The 17,314-nt window shown below is 40.9% G+C and overlaps 2 protein-coding genes across 4 annotated transcripts; one reads left to right on the forward strand and one right to left on the reverse strand.

The window, feature by feature from the left end:
• Nucleotides 1-281: 281 nt before the first annotated feature.
• Nucleotides 282-5,012, forward strand: LOC131224845 (calmodulin-binding protein 60 G-like). The gene is made up of 5 exons (XM_058220267.1): nt 282-785; nt 2,228-2,388; nt 3,591-3,846; nt 3,946-4,212; nt 4,293-5,012. Exons 1-5 carry the CDS (start codon nt 536-538, stop codon nt 4,643-4,645), a joined length of 1,287 nt encoding a protein of 428 aa, XP_058076250.1. The 5' UTR covers nt 282-535; the 3' UTR covers nt 4,646-5,012.
• Nucleotides 5,013-6,590: 1,578 nt separating this feature from the next.
• LOC131225225 (probable protein phosphatase 2C 5) lies at nt 6,591-16,127 on the reverse strand. 3 transcript variants are annotated; one of them, XM_058220707.1, is made up of 10 exons: nt 15,978-16,127; nt 15,689-15,779; nt 15,109-15,226; nt 14,728-15,030; nt 14,011-14,182; nt 13,702-13,919; nt 13,471-13,578; nt 13,239-13,364; nt 12,880-13,112; nt 6,591-7,087 (listed from the first exon to the last, which is right to left on the reverse strand). In XM_058220707.1, exons 4-10 carry the CDS (start codon nt 14,971-14,973, stop codon nt 6,868-6,870), a joined length of 1,323 nt encoding a protein of 440 aa, XP_058076690.1. In that variant the 5' UTR covers nt 14,974-15,030; nt 15,109-15,226; nt 15,689-15,779; nt 15,978-16,127; the 3' UTR covers nt 6,591-6,867. The 3 variants fall into 3 exon arrangements, with proteins under 3 accessions (XP_058076690.1, XP_058076688.1, XP_058076689.1); XM_058220705.1 differs by lacking the exon at nt 15,109-15,226; XM_058220706.1 differs by lacking the exon at nt 15,109-15,226 and having other exon boundaries at nt 16,071-16,089.
• Between the last annotated feature and the right edge of the window lie 1,187 nt (nt 16,128-17,314).

Raw genomic sequence — 17,314 nt, forward strand, 5'->3', positions numbered from 1 at the left:
CGCTATGTTGCATTTACACACGCTCTAATGCATGCATGTGCTTGCACACATTCATTTTCATCATAATATCAATGTATGAAGATGCTGTATTTATGCACGAGTATATCATAACGAACTTGTATGTGTGTGAGTTTTGGGTGGGCCTTTTGGTACCATGGCAGGGCACATTTGTGGATCTGATCATACAGGGATCCACGCTTGCAAGCATGTTCAAGTGTGATAATATTTTTGATATACTTCCAATTCCCTATACATTATGAAATTATAGCTTCCGTGTTGACTTTGTTGTAGATCCATCCTTTATCGGTTGCAGTCGAATGTAGAAAGTCCATTTGAACTGCACTTCAACTGTAAGTTGAAGCAGACACTTTACACGGGTGACAGAATAAAAGTGGAGGGCGATGAACCCATTCAAATAGTGATTCGCAATGCCAGTACCAAAGAAACGATCACATCCAGTCCTTTATCTTCCATTAAGATAAAGATTACCGTCCTTGATGGTGACTGCAATGGGAATGAACAAGGATGTTGGACCATGCAGGAGTTTTGTGAAGGTGAGGTTCATCCAAGAGACGGTAAAGGGACACTGCTGAAAGGACTTGTGAAAACGAAACTGAAGGATGGGGTTGGTTACTTCAAGGACTTAACCTTTACTGATAATTCTCGTTGCATAAAGAGTGGGAAATTCAGGTTGGGAGCTAGTGTTGTGCAAAGCTCCTACACCGGAGAAAGAATAAGAGAAGCAAGGAGTGAAGCTTTTCGTGTAAAAGATCGCCGTGTAAAATGTAAGTCCACTTGTTTTTATTACAAAATCTTGGGAGCTGTTTGGAATGTCCACCAAATGCAGATGGGAGCATGCTTCTGCTGTCCTGAATTAGATGGGTTGATCAGATATGCATTCTCATTTGTCAGGCACATTTTGCAGACGGAAGTTTCCTTCACATTCTACTGTCTGCATTTTGCAGGATATGCCAAAAAGATCCAATTCAGAAAAATGAGTACGGATCGGCTACTTTCCATTCTTTTTCATTCTGGGATACATCTGAACAGGCCTCTTAACCTTCCAGACTTCTTGATTAAATGCTGTTGAATAACGGCCACTTAGTCATTGCATTTCTCCTAATCTATGTTGTCTTTTCCTTGCCTTTTCTATATTTTGCCAATCTAATTAAGTGATGCTTCTTGTAGTGATTACTTTGTTTTTAAGTGCAAAGCATTGTGCTCTGCTTATTGAGTCTGCACGCACTAATCATATATTGTACACTTCCATGCACCACATATTTTGGTTGAACTTGCATTCATCTATAGTACTTGGAAGTATGTCATTTTTTACAATTTAATGTGTTCATTTTGCTGGAGGGATGGTGAAAAGATACCAAAATCAGAATTTAATAAGCTTGAGGTGTGGATTGACCTGACCACTCTCTTTCAGACTGTAATTGTCCCCTCTCCATAACAACCTGACAATCGTGAGCGGTTTCTAGCAATCCTGCCTCTGGGTTAAAACAGAGTTGGGGCAGTGAGAATAGCGTTAAACAATCACTGAGGATAACTAGAACATGTTGAAGTGGTGCATTGAAAGACAGCATGTGGGTGGATGCAATGCATGCCCATGCTCAGAGAGAGGCCATGCAATCAACATGCTGGGACCCACCTCAAGGACAGCTTGGATCTTGCACCCACATACCACATCACCACATGGTTGTAGAGGGTCATCCTTGCACATGCACGGCTCACATGATGAGTGGACTGGCCTGATTTTTTTGCTAGGTGATGGTCATGTCAGGGCCAACCATTTTGGACGAGTTGTATGTCATACAAACGTCCCATGTTGGTAGTTATGCAGTAGTTGAACTGTAACTAGGTGAAGTAATCTCTTTGGTTGCTTCGGAGGACAAATCAATTCTGCCGATTTGCCCATTGTGATCCGACAGCTCCAATACAATAGACATTACTTGTCAGGAAAAATATAAATTTGAAACAATAACACTAGTGAAAAGCTTTCTTCTTTATCAGATTTCACACATATGTGGCATGAGATTCACCTCTTTTTCAATCATTTGATTAGAGCATCATTCGGCCATATTGATCTGCTGAGAATCACTCTCTTTGAAAAGATTGTATTATCAGAAATCTCTTCCCAAAAGATAAAAGATGCTTTAAATTTTGAAGAAAGTGTACTCTGGCTTTTGCATTCAGACTTTCAATCATTTACTGTTGTTGTCAGTATCTGAGAAGCCAGAGTCTCCATCCCCAACTGATGAAGTATGGTGTTTGAAGAACATACGAAAAAATGGAGCTTTTCACAAAAGACTGGAAGAAGTCAAGATAAAGACAGTGCAGGAGTTTCAAAGGCATTTGGCTACTGATCATGACCGATTACTCAAAGTAAGAAAACCACTTACAATGATAGTATTCTTTTTTCTGTAATGCTGAAAACTGAAAAGTAGTTGACTGTTTTGTTTACGTGTGCTATCAAATTGAATTACATTTAAGTGGAAGTAACCAAATTCTGGTTTCCTGAGCTTCTTGTTCAGGGACTGGTCTCGGAATTACACTCATGTCATTTTCAAATGAGTAACTGAGTTCCAAGTTACAGTCTTGTCACTTTCAAGTGGGACTTGGAAGGGTCATAGCTGCAATTTAGGGCTACTCACTCATTATGAATATCAGGAAGCACCATATTCAGCATTTCCTATTTGATTAAAATGAATGCCTGCCATTCAGTTCACTTGTATGACCAAACACGGCCTTAAGCTGGCCAGGTAACAGGGATGCAAGTTGGGTTTGGGTTAACCTGAACCCAATTGACCCAACCTGAGTTTGGGTAGGGTGGGATCAGGTTGTGAAGGTCAGGTTAGGTCCACTTGGGGTCAGGTTTGTTGTCTGGATGTCTTCAATCCGTATATGAAATAGTGGACTTGAGCGATCGACCAGGCAGATCCATCGGTTGAGTGAGCCCCGAATTTTACAAATTGGTCTCTGGACAGTTTTGGATAGTATCGATCGATCAAACTATCAGGTCAATTGATCGATAGAATTCGAAAAATACTTGTAAACTCTCTGGACACTTTTGAGCATGTTCAATCGCTCGAACATGTGGGGTTCAATTGATCAATAACTGCTCAATCGATGTCGATCGACCGATGCTTAAATCGACGGCGTGCGCAGTTTTGCGAAATTGCACAATTAGTTTCCTATTTTGGTTGTTTCACTATAAATATGGGTATAATACGGGATTATGGTAACAATGGGAGAGCCCAAACGTTTCTAAAAGGGTTTTGAATGGAGGCTAGGGTTTTCTGAAGTGTTTCGCATCAGCAAGTGATTCTATCTCTTGTAATTTGTTATTCATAGTGGATTTTGTTGTCACTTTGTGCCATGGTTTTTTCCCACAAGGGTTTTCCACGTAAAATCCGTGTGTTCCTATGCATGCTTTGTTGTTTGATTCGAATTCGGAGTTTGCTTCCGCGGTCCCCCCAAACAAGGTTGACCTAACCCTCAACCCAACTTAACCAGCCCAAGTTGCACCCCCATCAGGTAATGCTTACTGAAAATATCCAACTGTTGTTCTCCCATGCACATTGTAGGTTCTTGGCAGCAGGATGTCAAGAAATAAATGGAAACAAACCATTGAACATGCCCAGAAGTGTGTTTCAGACAACACGCTTTATTCACAGAATTTGGTAGGGGATTCAATGCAATTGGTGTGTGAATTGCCGGAAAGCATTGTCGAGTACAATGGATCATTGCATGATGGCCCTTCATTTCCTCAACTGCAAGCATCTCTCGTTCCAGGATCACGACTTCGCCAGCAGAATCCGGTTTCGTTAATCACACATCAATGTATTCTTCTAACCAGAACGCCCAAAATTTAAAATTTTCATTGCATTCGCTCCTCTCACACATATTTTGATCAGGGCTTGATATTGAAATCTGTGGCAGACAAACCGGAAACAGAACTGAATTTTGAGAGTCCTGTTGGCCAAAATGAGTTCACGGCGGGCTCGTCTCAGCTGTACAACACTGCTGTGGTGCAGAATGTCCATCTGATCCAAGGTAACAGTTCCCATTCATTTATGGAAGCTACTGAAGCCATTGAAAATTTTGGGCCATTGTTCAATAACCCTTTGATGCCCACCTCTGGACTGCAAGCTTTTCCCACTGTAGACCTCGACCAGGAGAATCGTAACTTGTTGATAGCACGTCAAAGTATACTTACGTACTATTTTCGTTGATTTATTTCCTCTAGCATTTATTCCAATCAAGCATTAATCTTGAATTTATGGCAGATGAATCGGCAGCACTGTGGAATTTCGTGCACCCTGCCAATGGCAACGTGCTCATGGTGGGACCATCTCGGCTGTCTGATCCAATCCTAGGACAAAACAGTTCCAATGCAATGGGCCATTTTCATGAACAAAACATTGGTTATGGATACGAGTTTGGCACGGGTGGGTTTGTGGGGCCCTTTGCAGTGGGCCAGCAGTCACTGACAGATGATAGCCTCCAGATAGATGGTCTTGTTGATAGCTTTTTGGCTTCTTCACCAGCTGCCATTGGTGGACCAAAAAGGAAGAGGTGGTTAAAGGTTGGGGCTGTTCTCAAGTGGACAGTTAGGAAACCAATTGCTGCTAAAGCCTAGAAGCTGCCAACCATTATTGTTAGTGTTGTCGTTGTTGTTGCCACCATCGCCGTGGTTGTTGTCATCATCATGGTTGTTGCCACCATCGTCGTGGTTGTTGTCATCGTCATGGTTGTTGCCTCGTCGTGGTTGTTGCCGGCATCATCACCTTGGTTGTTGTTGTTGTTTTCATCGTCGTGGTGATTGCTGCTGCTGTTCTCATTGTCATGGTGGTTGTTTTTGTCATGGTAAGGTAATGAAGTTTAAGAGACTAAGTTTGCAGATTTTAGATAATCTTGTTGATGCATAAGTTGCTCTGAATATTGGGTGCTATGATGCAATGTCTGGAAGTTTTCACTCTCTTCTATCATTGATCTGGATCGTCCATTCTGTACAGCCCACTTTATTGTTCCCATGACAAAATCTCAATGCTCAGACAACGTTCTAACCATCCGTTTGCTGATAAGAATGTGGGAAAAATGGGACCCGTTTTTCATGTCCATTAGTTCAAATTTCAACTTTGGCAGAAATGGCAATAATCTTTCCGATATCTCGCCTAAGGTGCTGGAAATGACTTCAACAGGGACACATGGAAATACATGGATCAGATTGGTCTGATTTTCTTTGATCCATTGAATTTATAAAGGTTAGGAAATGATTAAGAGCAACTACAGCGTCCTTCCTGTATTAGAACGTGGAGTATCCTGATGCACCCATTTTGGTACAAGTAGGACCCATGTTGGCTTGATCTAGACCATTAATCTAATGGATCTAGTGCAGAGGAATGACTTGAATGTCTTCAAAGTGGAAGGTATATCGCCTTTATGGACAACCGTCTATTTTGAGGATACTGATCAAACGGTGGTCAAGAACCTCAAATCGGTAGTGGTTTTGAGATCCACCCTCCATAGTATTACCAACTAGATTCACATCTTGACGCATCTGAACTTTATAATTAATGGACAATCTAGAAATTGCACTGCTTGATACATGAATTGTGTATGCAATTGTAGTGATTTGGGCACTCTCAACTGGCTCTCCATTTGAATTGCTCATGGCACTCTGACCAAATGATCATAACCAAACAGTCCGTTCAAGCAACAATGTTCCATTTCATCGGCCAAGACATCCACCAATCGGACAGTTAGGATTGTCTAGTCAGAGCAACTACTGAGCCATGGGAAAAAAAAAAAGGCAAGGGGAGTTATTTGATACTCTGACCGCATTGTTAAAAATAAGATTGGTTGAACAAAACGTATACAGTACACAAATATCAGATTGGTTGAACAGTTATAACCCCGGATTCGTGGACACTTGTTTTTTGAAACAAGGCAATTGGAATTTTTTTGTTTTTAACGATCCAATAATTATCCATCTAATAGTCAATCACCAAACAAAACTGAGAGAGAGAGAGAGAGAGAGAGAGAGAGAGAGAGAGAGGCGAAGCCCCAATAACAAATGAAACTACCTTCTGGGTTGCTAGTGAGGAGAAGTAACTCTTTTGGCAGCAGCACAAGCACACGCGTGAGTTATGTACCACAGATCACGAGGGCCAAATGCAGACATGACCTTTCTAGAAATCAAGCCGGGCAAATCATAATACTGCATTTGATGAAAAATGCACCTCTGAAAAAGAAAAAAATAAGGAACCAAATCACTGAGTAGTACTCGATTCTCAAAATCCAACCAGTTAGGAATGTCCAACCGACCTCATTCTGGAACCAGGGGCCACATCCACAAATGGGCCCAGCCTGCTGATCAATTTGGATAATGTCCACACGTTCTTTCACCCCTGCATCCACGTCTACAGGATGGATGCAGCTGGTTGAATAGCAAACCCCCTACCACAACAGTAGAATAACAGAAAATTTCGAAAGAGTCACTTTGCCTCACACCCACTACATTCAGAAGGGCTTTGGAGATTTCAAAAGAGCTTATCTTCAACTTCTCCCCTTTCACTGAGAAATAGACACCAAAAAAAGGCACTAGAAAAATGTTACTATATAATAATCAATGTTCCATACAAATTCATGCAGTTAGCTATCAAACTATCACAATCTGAGATAGTCTTTTCTGGTTAGTTCAATCAAACATCAAACACCAAAATCAAACAACTTACAAAGACCTGAACAACTAATCATCACCCCCTTTTTTTTTCTTTTCTTTTTTCCTTTTTTACATGCAACCACCAAAAACCGAACGATGACACTGCTAGAGGGGGAAAAAATACTATCGGCAGTCTTTTAACCAGTCGTTTTGGGTTGGCTCGGCCGTTTTCCTTCCATGGCATCCTTCTTTATACGGCAGTCGGCGCAAAGGAAGGGACCTTCCCATGGCTTCGATGTGGGTGAGAAGAATGGGCCTGCATTAACAGATAAACCCTCGCTTGGTGCTTGATCCACTTGGCAGATTGCACACTTGATTAGACCCGAGTTTGTCTTAAATGGAAAATCAGTACCTAACCTGAAATCCAATGACGAGGAGATGGTGACATCCATATGAGTTAGTCACCCTCACTGTGAATGTGAATGGCATTGTGCGAAGAAATATGTAGAGAAGACAAAACACTTCTGTATGTGGTGCAACCCACTCTCATACAGCATCTATCTCCCCACAAGGCCCACACAGAGAGATGATCAGGTGGTCAGGACTGTCAATCTTCTAGGCCCCTATAGTTGGTCTCCGAAGACACTGATTTGACCATCAACATTTTTAGTTGGATGCAGACAGTTCAAAACAAATTATCAATGGTTCAGGTTCAACTCAACCCACGTAGCAGGACCATTCGTTCGACATAATTATTAAACTGTGAGCCATCCATGGTAACACCCAGAATGTGGACAACTCCAATCACTAGACCATCTCTGCATGTGCCATGGGGGTCAATGCATGCTGAATGAGTGCCATGTCCCATATCACTAAAAATGAGCTGGGAAGACAGTACGCATACAATAGTGTTCAAGTACATTCAGTTGCATCCATTCTCAATCCAAGAAAATGTTTATAAGAATGAATGAAGGAAAAGAAGAGAGCTGTTTTCTTCTTCTTTTTCTTTTTCTTTTTTTTTTCCCCCTTTTTTTGGCCTGCTACCACCATTTGATAGCTGGACCACTTGCAGGAAATCCTCAATCTCTTCCAAAGGATATAAGTATGTGGTAGTGAAAGAAAAGGATTAATCAACAAGGGCATATTCAATCCAATGTACAACGTTGCTGAAACTCAACATCCCAACTCAGTTTTGATAGCAACCAAACCAGCTTCCTTTAAAACACATATAACTGAGTGAAACCTTGGATGTTTTTCTTTGTTTATCCAAACCAATACACAGATGCACAAATCGTGCACAGCCAGATAATATAAAATAAAGGATATTAAATAAAATAATTGATGTTACTACCAGACTGACTATTATCATGGTATAATCGGTTTTTATCGGGTCTTTCTCCTGAGAGTGTCACCCCTCGAGCTGGGTGTGAGTAGGTGTATTTCTGTTTTCAAGTGCTTTGTGTGGTTCATACCTGTTTGGGAGGGAGTGACATGAGGATCGCCCTGTAAAATGTTTCTTGTTTCTGTCTGTGTTTCCATTTTTTCAATAAAACCGTAGTTGTTTTCATAAAACAATAAGGCAGTCCAACTCGTAAACAGTTCTAACAAGTTAGTACTTCGTCCAGAGCAGAGAAAACATTCACTACAGGTTTTCTACTAAAAAAAGGCACAAGAGATGATTGGTTGTTGAATTGGAAGGGACATGCTAGCCAGGTCCAGTTTCCCTAACATGGGATTGAACTCTTATCTTCCTTCCCAAGAGGCCCAAACTGAAATACCAGCAACCCCTCAAAATCCTCAATCGTATGACACGGCTGAACTGTTTTCATCTAAAACAGATAAACCAGAAGAACTGGATGCATTTACAGATAAACTATCTAGCTAGGAGTTGATGGAATCTATAACATCTGGATCTGAGTAAGCAAACCATTCATCTAATTCCAAGCAGTTTCTTAAAAACATACTGAAAACAGAACTTGTTCTCCCAGTCAAGTACCTAGCTTCTCTAACACCCATGTTGCCTAAAAATGTCTTCTTCTTTTTATTTATTTATTTTTATTTTATTTGAAGATCTGAAAGGCAACGACAATTTTATTCAAGAAAGCACTGAGATGGCACAAAGGCTACAAGAACTAAAAAACAAGAAAAAAGAAAACCCTTAAAAGGACACAATACAATCTTTCAACCCATCTATACAAGAGGCCCATTTCGCAACATTTAACATTGCCTGACTAATGATCCACTCCATGGGATTGCTTTCATTTCAGAAGCACCTCCCATTCCTTTCTTCCTGGGATTGCTTTCATTTCAGAAGTAACTCCCATTCCTTTCACCCCAAATCGCCCAAAGACCAACCAATAAGCAAAATCTCCAAAAAGCACTAGATTGCTTCCAAAGGCCCAGCCCATGACAACCCATGAATAGATCTCTCACCGAGCTTGGCAATGCCTAATCTGCAATGTTTTAAATAGTGGTAGCGTGATGCGTAGTGCTCAGCCCTCTATAGTGTGTAGCGTAAATGCCTAGCGTGTAGCGTAAGCTACATGATACTTCAATTTTTTAATTTAAAAATAGGACAAATATAATAAATAGTGGAAAAAAGGAGCTATATATATATATATAAATGCCTAAAAAATTATTCATTTGATCAATTATAAGCATGTTCAAACAAGTTATTGGTTATCATTTATCAAAACCCAATCCATATATATAAACTAAATCAAATAATTATCACATCAACAACTTTCTAAGCAAACCACTTTAATTAATAATGTCTAATTGAAACCACAAGTCACAATTATGAAAAGAAATAAAAATCCCATAGGTTAAAAGTATCAAGTACAATATAAGTGTCATATTCCTCAACATTACATACAAAGAAAACATTAAAAAATAAAAATAATAATAATATAGTAAAAAAAAATACTTCGTAGCATACGCTACGCGCTACGTAGTTGTAGCGTACGCTATAGGGGATTTATGCTATTTGGGACACTACGTAGCGCTACAGCCACGCTACGCTACGTAGTGTACGCTACGAGCGCTATTTGAAACATGGGTTGAATCTCGTATGGAAGCCACACCACACATAATGCACAAATTGGCAGTGAATGAAAAGATGATTCGCCTTGGAACTCAACCAAAAACGGTTGCTAAATTGAGGGCACTTCCTTCTATCCTCAGAATATTTTTGCAAATTCTTGTAGTTGAATAACAGGCTACGGATTAGGAGAATAGTTCTAACACACACCCTTCAGTGCAAGCTCACCATTGCCGCCTCCCATCTTTCCATAGCCCAGGTCCGTGTTTCCCATCCCCATTCAAGTGACAGGAATTATATAACTGATATGTTAGCATAAGAAATTTGCGAGATATCTTTCAAAAAAAAAAAAAAAACTAAGAAAGAAATTTGTGAGATAGTTCTTTGTAATGGGTGCTCACTTCCCATTCTTTGAAGCATACCTTTTTTTTTCCTCATTTAGTGAATAATTGCTATCCATAAAAAATAAATGGTCGCCTGTCTCCTCCACTTCCCTATGCATTCCGCATATGCATGGATGCCGTTGTTAGAGTGGCATAGGTGAAAGAATACAAGTATTTGACAAATTCAAGGAGACTTGCATGAAGGTCAACTGAAAAAGAGTTCTAAATGATATGTGCCAACACGCATGCACATGATCCATTCGCTAGATTCCTTGCCCAAAAAGAGATGACCCACTCATCAGGTGGGCCATCCCACTATTGGGCCAACAGTCCATATTCAAAGTACATAAGTTGCCCACCAGATGAGTGAATAAGACTAATTTAGTCCAGGGCATTTCGACTGTGGGCTGAATCACATTCAAAATGAGCAGACCTTCACATAACTCTCCAAAGCAATAGCCTCAGCCATAGATGTCTCGCCTGTTCTCGCCAATCCCAAGTAACAAAAGAAATTATTGCCCATATCATCTAAAGAACAACTCCCACCCCACAGGGGCCATAACTGCCCTGAGAGGATCCATCGATGTTAAGTTTTCTCCCAATCAATGTTCAAAATAGAGTACATTAAGTAGCTTGTAGCATGTTAAGTAGCTTGTAGCATGCATTACTTAGTGAAGTGCAGCCTTCGTGCTGTGTGGTGCATGAAAATACTGTGAGTCACATGCAGTGTACGCTACAGGCTACATAGTTTACACTACATGCTACTTTTCACTAAAATAGTAAAATCAGTTAATATTTCCAATGATTTGTCACATTTTTCTATTTTTCAGTCAAATTAGTTAATGTTTTCAGTTATAATAGTGAAACGATATGAGCAATAGTATTAAATCAGTTATGCTGCCATTTTTTATCTTTATTTTCACCATTGCCCTATTTTTCCTACTATTTTAATTAAAAATCTAGAAGTAGCTTAGCTTACACCTCACGCTTCAAAGGGGTGAATGCTATCCTATGCGCTATTTTCTATTTAAAACACTACTCCTGGTAGGTGGCCAACACCAGCTCGGAACAACAATGGGAGGGAAGCCTCCAAATTTGCAACTGAAAGCTAATTACCAAAGAGATTCAAAGACATCCCTTGAAAATTTGAAATTGAGAGCAGTGAAGAAGAGCCCAACAAATAAATTTTCTTTTGACGTGCTATGCAACCATTTGCACCTAGATGGGAGAATCCTTAAATCTCCTTGTGTTTCTTCCTTTCCAAATACCCCAATGTATTGCCACCTGAAGCATCTTCCACAGAATAGAGACCTCTTGGAAAGGCCTCCCCCTCAACTAGCAATCACTCCACCAAGGGTCTCAGAAGACCCAATTCATATTGAATAGCTTTAGGAAGTGACACCAATTTTTAGTAGCTATGGGCAAATGAATAAAGAGGTGATGAACTGATTCCGCTGCCCTTTTACACATACTGCATCTGGTAGGAATACTTAACCTTTGTATGGATAAGATGATCCTGGATTTAAATTTTTATCCACCATTGCAGTCTGCATGAAGATTTCAAACTCTCCCCAACTAGACATTGGGGAGAAGAAAGAGCAAGCAGTAAAAGAAGCCAATTGAATCCATGTTCACAAACCTTCGTCCTCTAATCCAATGATGAAGAGTTCGTTGAGCATTTCTATAAGATGAATATGACACTCCCTATGATTTCATTGAGATTCTTCTAAACTCAATATTCCAGACTGTGTTTCTCCCCACGATGCGGTTAGCCGGTTAGTAATCTTGGATTAGGTTCTCTTCAGGAAGAGCTACACGATTAAAGCCTAGAGAACACTCCTACAAAAAGCTAATCGTCCAACCAAGCTATCAAAATCTGGCATCCCCCTTTGATTCCCCCCACAGCCACCCCCCAAAGATGAGGCATGGAAGAAACTTCATCATAGAAAACCTGCCACTGGGTGTAGACTTCCTCCAGAACACAAAACTCCTCAAGAGGGTCCATTCCAAAATTCCAAAAGGTCTATTTCAAAGCTATCCATAACTGAATTCATGAAGGTAAACAGAATCTAATGGCCTTGAAAAAAAGGATGCATGCCCCTAAGTCACTCATAATGTCAAGTGATACTAATATTGCACCAAGCCAATCTGTAATGTTTTAAACCATAATAAATAATAGCATTTAATAATTGAGAGTTATAGCTGGTTAAAGATTTGGAACTGATCACCTACAGGCAAGGTACCACAACTTGTGGTTACTATAACACCCTTCCTTTCAACATGCCACTTTTGTAGCACATCAGTACCATGAAAATGGAGGGTCGCACCGTGGAGATTACCTGGCACAAAATTCAGGTCGGTCCACTCATCAGGCAATGGAACAACCTATAGTATGAATCAACGTGCAGACCAGCCCACCTAGTGAGCTTCTCTTCCTGATTTTGGAGAAAGGTCATCACCATGGTGGTGCCTATCATTTTCTTGGTACTGATTTCCTAAAAAAGTGGCTGTAAGTGATTGGTTCTCAAAGATCTAATGGAAGAATGATAGAATTTGATACAACAAAACTATTTAAACATAAATATGAAATCCTAAAGTTTAACAAATGAGATTACAGCAAAAGTGCCACATATCACAAACCACCTTTGTTGGTATAAATGTGTCACGGTTTGAAGGGCAATTTTATGCTAAAAGGGGATGGTAGAAGCAACACTCAACACCATTATGTCATAACTCACATTCATATTTGCTGCAACATCATAGCGGGATAGGTTATGAAGTCATACCTTTCTGCAAGCATTGCAGAGCCCTCTTCAAATAGTTCCTCAACAGCCCCAACAGAAGAAAGCTTGTTCGCCGGTTTATTCACAGAATTACTGGACTTTTTCCCAAATATAAGCGAACTTAGCACATTTTGCTTCTTTTTTGGTGATGATGGTAAAATGGAATAGTCAGGAGGAATGACGTCAACAACTACGCAGGTTGTATCATCTTTCAGGCCCCTTGACCTTAGAGCTTCCTAAAATAATCCCAACAGGGAGTGAGCTAAAATGGAGTAGACAGAAATTGTCTGAATGGACTAAAAGAAACTAATACAATTACAGTAAATAGAATCAAATGAAGTGCCAGTCATCTTCACCATCACCTTAACAACCATCTTGGCAGCAAGCTCTGCAGGTAATCCACGGCAAGATTGTGCAGCCGTCTCAGATGATAAGGCATCCCATATGCCATCAGAAGCAATTATCAGCCTCCCCCCGGAATTTGAAAGCTAAACATCAAAATAAACAGGTCAAAAGGGCAAAACCATTGTGACTCATGAAGATCAAAATCACAAGCATTAGAAGGCAAATGTGAAACAATCAATGCGAACTCACCTTCACTTGCTTAACATGTGGTATCGGGACAATGAACTCACCCACATCAGTATCACCAATTGATCTAGAAAGGCATAACCCGCCAGGCCAGCACCGTAGGGGGCCCACCTGTGTGTCACATAAGAAATTGAAGACTCCTTAAAAGAACAAACTGCAAGATATATGAAGGATCACTTTCCAACTAAGTAACATTTCGGTCAGGAATATTAAATAGTTCAACAGACGCACTACCTCGGTACCCCCACAAACATTGAGCCTACCCACTTCACCCCCACTTGCAGTTACACGTTCTCTCTCTTCAGCATTCTCTTCAAGCCTGTGATCAACCGTCAGCAGAGAAACCACACCACCCTGAGTATCCAAAATGCATCGAGAATCCCCAACTGATGCAACTGTCACAGTCAATCCATCAACCACAACAAAGGTAACTGTAGTCCCAGAAGTCTCCCCTGTTATGAACATTGATACCAATAACACAAAACAGCATAAGATGCAAGGAAGAATAAAGAAGCACAAAAGGGGTATGTATTCAACACGTGCCTTTTCGCTGAAAGTCTATGTCAGTTTTCACGAAACCAGCAACTAGTGCTCGAGGAAGGGCTTGAAGCCACTCTTCCCTATCAATTCCTTGAGGAATCGCGCTCATAACATGATTCAACAAATTCTCTTTTGAGAATACAGCAGCAGATACGCCATTGTGCCCATCAAAGATCTGCCAACCAATTCCAAGTTTAAAGAACTGAAGGGTATATATATATATATGGGGCTAGTGTACAGTGGCCGGCCAAAATGCTAGCATTTTCTTTCGCTCTAGAAATTCGTACAAGTGAGGTTCATCTTCTAGTGATCCAGATCATTCACCTGAGGATGGGCAATGGACCAAAAATCTCTTCCATCAAATAGTCCCAGCCATCCAGTTGGAGTACATCTTGCCATTGCATATGTGTCATTGGCTATATTTTCTTTGCAACTGCCCATGTCCAGGAAAATTATTGCACAGCTAAGATTGTACATGCTTCTGAAGTTGAAATATCACAAGTCCCATCTCATCGAGTACCATCGCAAGGAAAACTATAATTCTTTGCCACATCACCCTTCCACGGTGAGTCCCACCAGATGAACCAGCTGGATCACTGAAAGGCATGTCCAATTTTTAACAAACAGAAAAGTCCCTGATCCAACCTAAGCATTGTGTTTTTCCTCATATACAAGAGTACTCTGGATGATATGAATAACAGAGAGAAGTGAAGAGATTACCGCAAACACGGAAAATGATGCCGCAGGGTTCCCAGGAATCCTCTGACAATCCGGTTTTATCAGGAAATAGTCTTCCCCTTTCTTCGCAAGAGCGGCATGTCCGTACCTGACCAGTGGCTTCTCAATCTTCTCATTCCTAAGCTCGCGACCAATCAAGGTGGCGAGAGGAACAAGAGGAGCCCTCATACTCGAAACTCTCGACTCGTTCATGTTACTAAGGTCTCGATGAATGAAATCTAAATTCATTTTCACAGGAGTTTACCATCTCAACCCACATTCCAATGCAATCGACCACGCTACAAACTGCAAATTCAAATTAAAAGAAAATAAGGATGAACATACATGTAAGGGCTAGATTACCATTCGGGTTTTCCACCATACCTTAAATAACGGCAGCAACTCATCCACCACACATGCGGCATACATGTATCTAAATCCAAATCCAGACCATCCACTGTATGAGCCCGTAGGTTGGTAGTGGGCACTCTTTGCTTCAACGCTGAGATTTTGGGTTCAAGCCTAGACTAATTATAACTTTGCCATCCGAAAAAGCTTAACCACATGTATCATCTGTTGAATTGGGAACATTAACCATTTTCATTTCAACTGCCCATTGGACGGTCGCCAATCAGATAGTTAGGATCATCTGATTATGTTCCATCCACATTGGAACCCACAATATCAATGGTCCTTACTGACACACGTGTCTTGCCACGTGCACAGTGGATGAGTCCCATCTATTTTAAGAAATGGTGGAATAGACATTAGCCTGATATGGAGTCACACCTCACACCCATTCTTCTGATAGATTCACCCTTCCTTTCTTCTTTTGACAATACAATACAACAGAGCTGTGAGACTACATTAATCAAAAGTAGAAAAGGAAGGGCGTATCTATCAGACGGGTAGACGTAAGTATCAATTCCCATTCAACGAATAAAAATCAAAAGAAACCCCTCACCTTTCAGTTGAAAGATAAGATCCCTCAGTCTCTGTCAGCAGAGTTTCGAATCTCATCAAAATGACATTTTTTTTTTTTTCTAGAATCGTTTCTGCAATAATGGAAATGTGGTGAGTCAGAATGTGAATTTCAATTCTCTTCTGACAGAAAACGTAAAACCCTAGAATTGTCAAAATGGAGAAAAAAGGGGGAAAGAAGTTATCATCGACTGAAATTTATTTTTAAAAAAAAACCTAGAAATACAAAATGCAAGCATCGATTGAAAAGGAATGGGATCGTAGAAACTCACGACTTCTGCATTCGATTGAAAATCGAAACAAGGAGAAACGCGATTTGAGAGAGAGAGAGAGAGAGAGAGAGAGAGAGAGAGAGAGTCTTTTACCGAATGGCAGAAATGGGATTTTTTTTTTGTTTTGTTTCCGTTTGAGGAGACGAGGCAGGTTTCGCTGGGAGAATAAGCTTATTCTACAAGTGTTGCGCGTGGGGCCCACTGGGTATGGCATCAACCTGTCCTGTGGGGTCCCCCACAGTGAAAGTTGGACGTCCCAAAATCAGAGGGCCGAATTTGGGGTTTTTTGGATGGTTGTCCTTGATTTCCATAGTGTGGCCCACCTAATGGTTGGATGGGCCTGATTCTTTGGGCCATTCCATCGTCACGGTGGGGCCCAGGTAATTGGCGAGTTGGATGGCATACACAAGACAAGGTGAAGAACGCAGAAACAGGTGAATGAGTAGGTGAAGTCCCTTCAGCGCAGTTAAATAACGTTTTCCGCGCAGGTGAATAGCGAGTACTCGTAGAGTAACTGGGCTCTAGCATGCAGAGGGAAGCGGCTATCCGCAGGACCACGCGAGATTGTAGTCCTCCGGGTTCTACGCGTAGATGGGCCTCGGGACACAATGGAAAATGGACCGGCTCGGTTTGAATCTTGTTTGGGTGAGCTAATAGGCGCGCGGCGGTCCTGAGTTTAGCGGTGGGACATCCTGATCGACAGTGAAAAAGCATCACGACTGGCTATTGGTTGGGCCCCACGTAGGTTGGGGCATCCACGGACGTGGATTTGCAGGAAGTTCCTGCACGCTGGGAACCTAGGTTGGGCTACCATGATGTTTGTAGAAATCCACTCCGTCCATGTGTTTTTTTAGCTCATTTTAGGACATGAGGTTAGGGGTGTACATGAACCGAGCTAGCTCAGTTAGCTCACTCAGCTCGACTCATAAAAGCTCAGCTCGAAGCTGAGTTCAAGTAAAGTCGAGGTGATTTTTTTAACTCGAAAATGAGTTGGAGCTGAGTTCAAGCTGGCCACAACTCAACTCAACTCTGGTCAAACCCAACTCGAATTGAACTCGAATCGAACCAATTCAATGCCTCGATTACTTTGATGTTGATGTTGCTGGCCAAGGGCCTGTTGTTTGAATTTTCGTAATACAAGTAAAATACGGTAAATAACTAAGTATTGCTTTTTCACCATGTTAAAAACATAAGAGTAATTTCATCTTGAAAATCGATACAAAAGTATTAACTTAAATATGTGGATCCCACCGTAATGTATATGATATATCCGCACCGTCCATCTATTTTATTAGAATATTTTGGAGCATGGAATGAAAAATGAGGCAGATCCAACA

The sequence above is a fragment of the Magnolia sinica genome, chromosome 14 (assembly GCF_029962835.1).
Source record: "Magnolia sinica isolate HGM2019 chromosome 14, MsV1, whole genome shotgun sequence".
Taxonomy (NCBI): domain Eukaryota; kingdom Viridiplantae; phylum Streptophyta; class Magnoliopsida; order Magnoliales; family Magnoliaceae; genus Magnolia; species Magnolia sinica.

What these genes read in the sequence shown, in the direction of transcription:
- LOC131224845 (XM_058220267.1), top strand. Translation starts at nt 536, where the DNA reads ATGCAGGAGTTTTGTGAAGGTGAGGTTCATCCAAGAGACGGTAAAGGG. An exon ending in AAAAGATCGCCGTGTAAAAT is followed by an intron (nt 786 to 2,227) that starts GTAAGTCCACTT and finishes TGTTGTTGTCAG; the next exon opens with TATCTGAGAAGCCAGAGTCT. An exon ending in CTTGTTGATAGCACGTCAAA is followed by an intron (nt 4,213 to 4,292) that starts GTATACTTACGT and finishes AATTTATGGCAG; the next exon opens with ATGAATCGGCAGCACTGTGG.
- LOC131225225 (XM_058220705.1), bottom strand. Translation starts at nt 14,973, where the DNA reads ATGAATTTAGATTTCATTCATCGAGACCTTAGTAACATGAACGAGTCG. An exon ending in CATAGACTTTCAGCGAAAAG is followed by an intron (nt 13,920 to 14,010) that starts GCACGTGTTGAA and finishes TGTTCATAACAG; the next exon opens with GGGAGACTTCTGGGACTACA. An exon ending in ATGTTTGTGGGGGTACCGAG is followed by an intron (nt 13,579 to 13,701) that starts GTAGTGCGTCTG and finishes TGTGACACACAG; the next exon opens with GTGGGCCCCCTACGGTGCTG.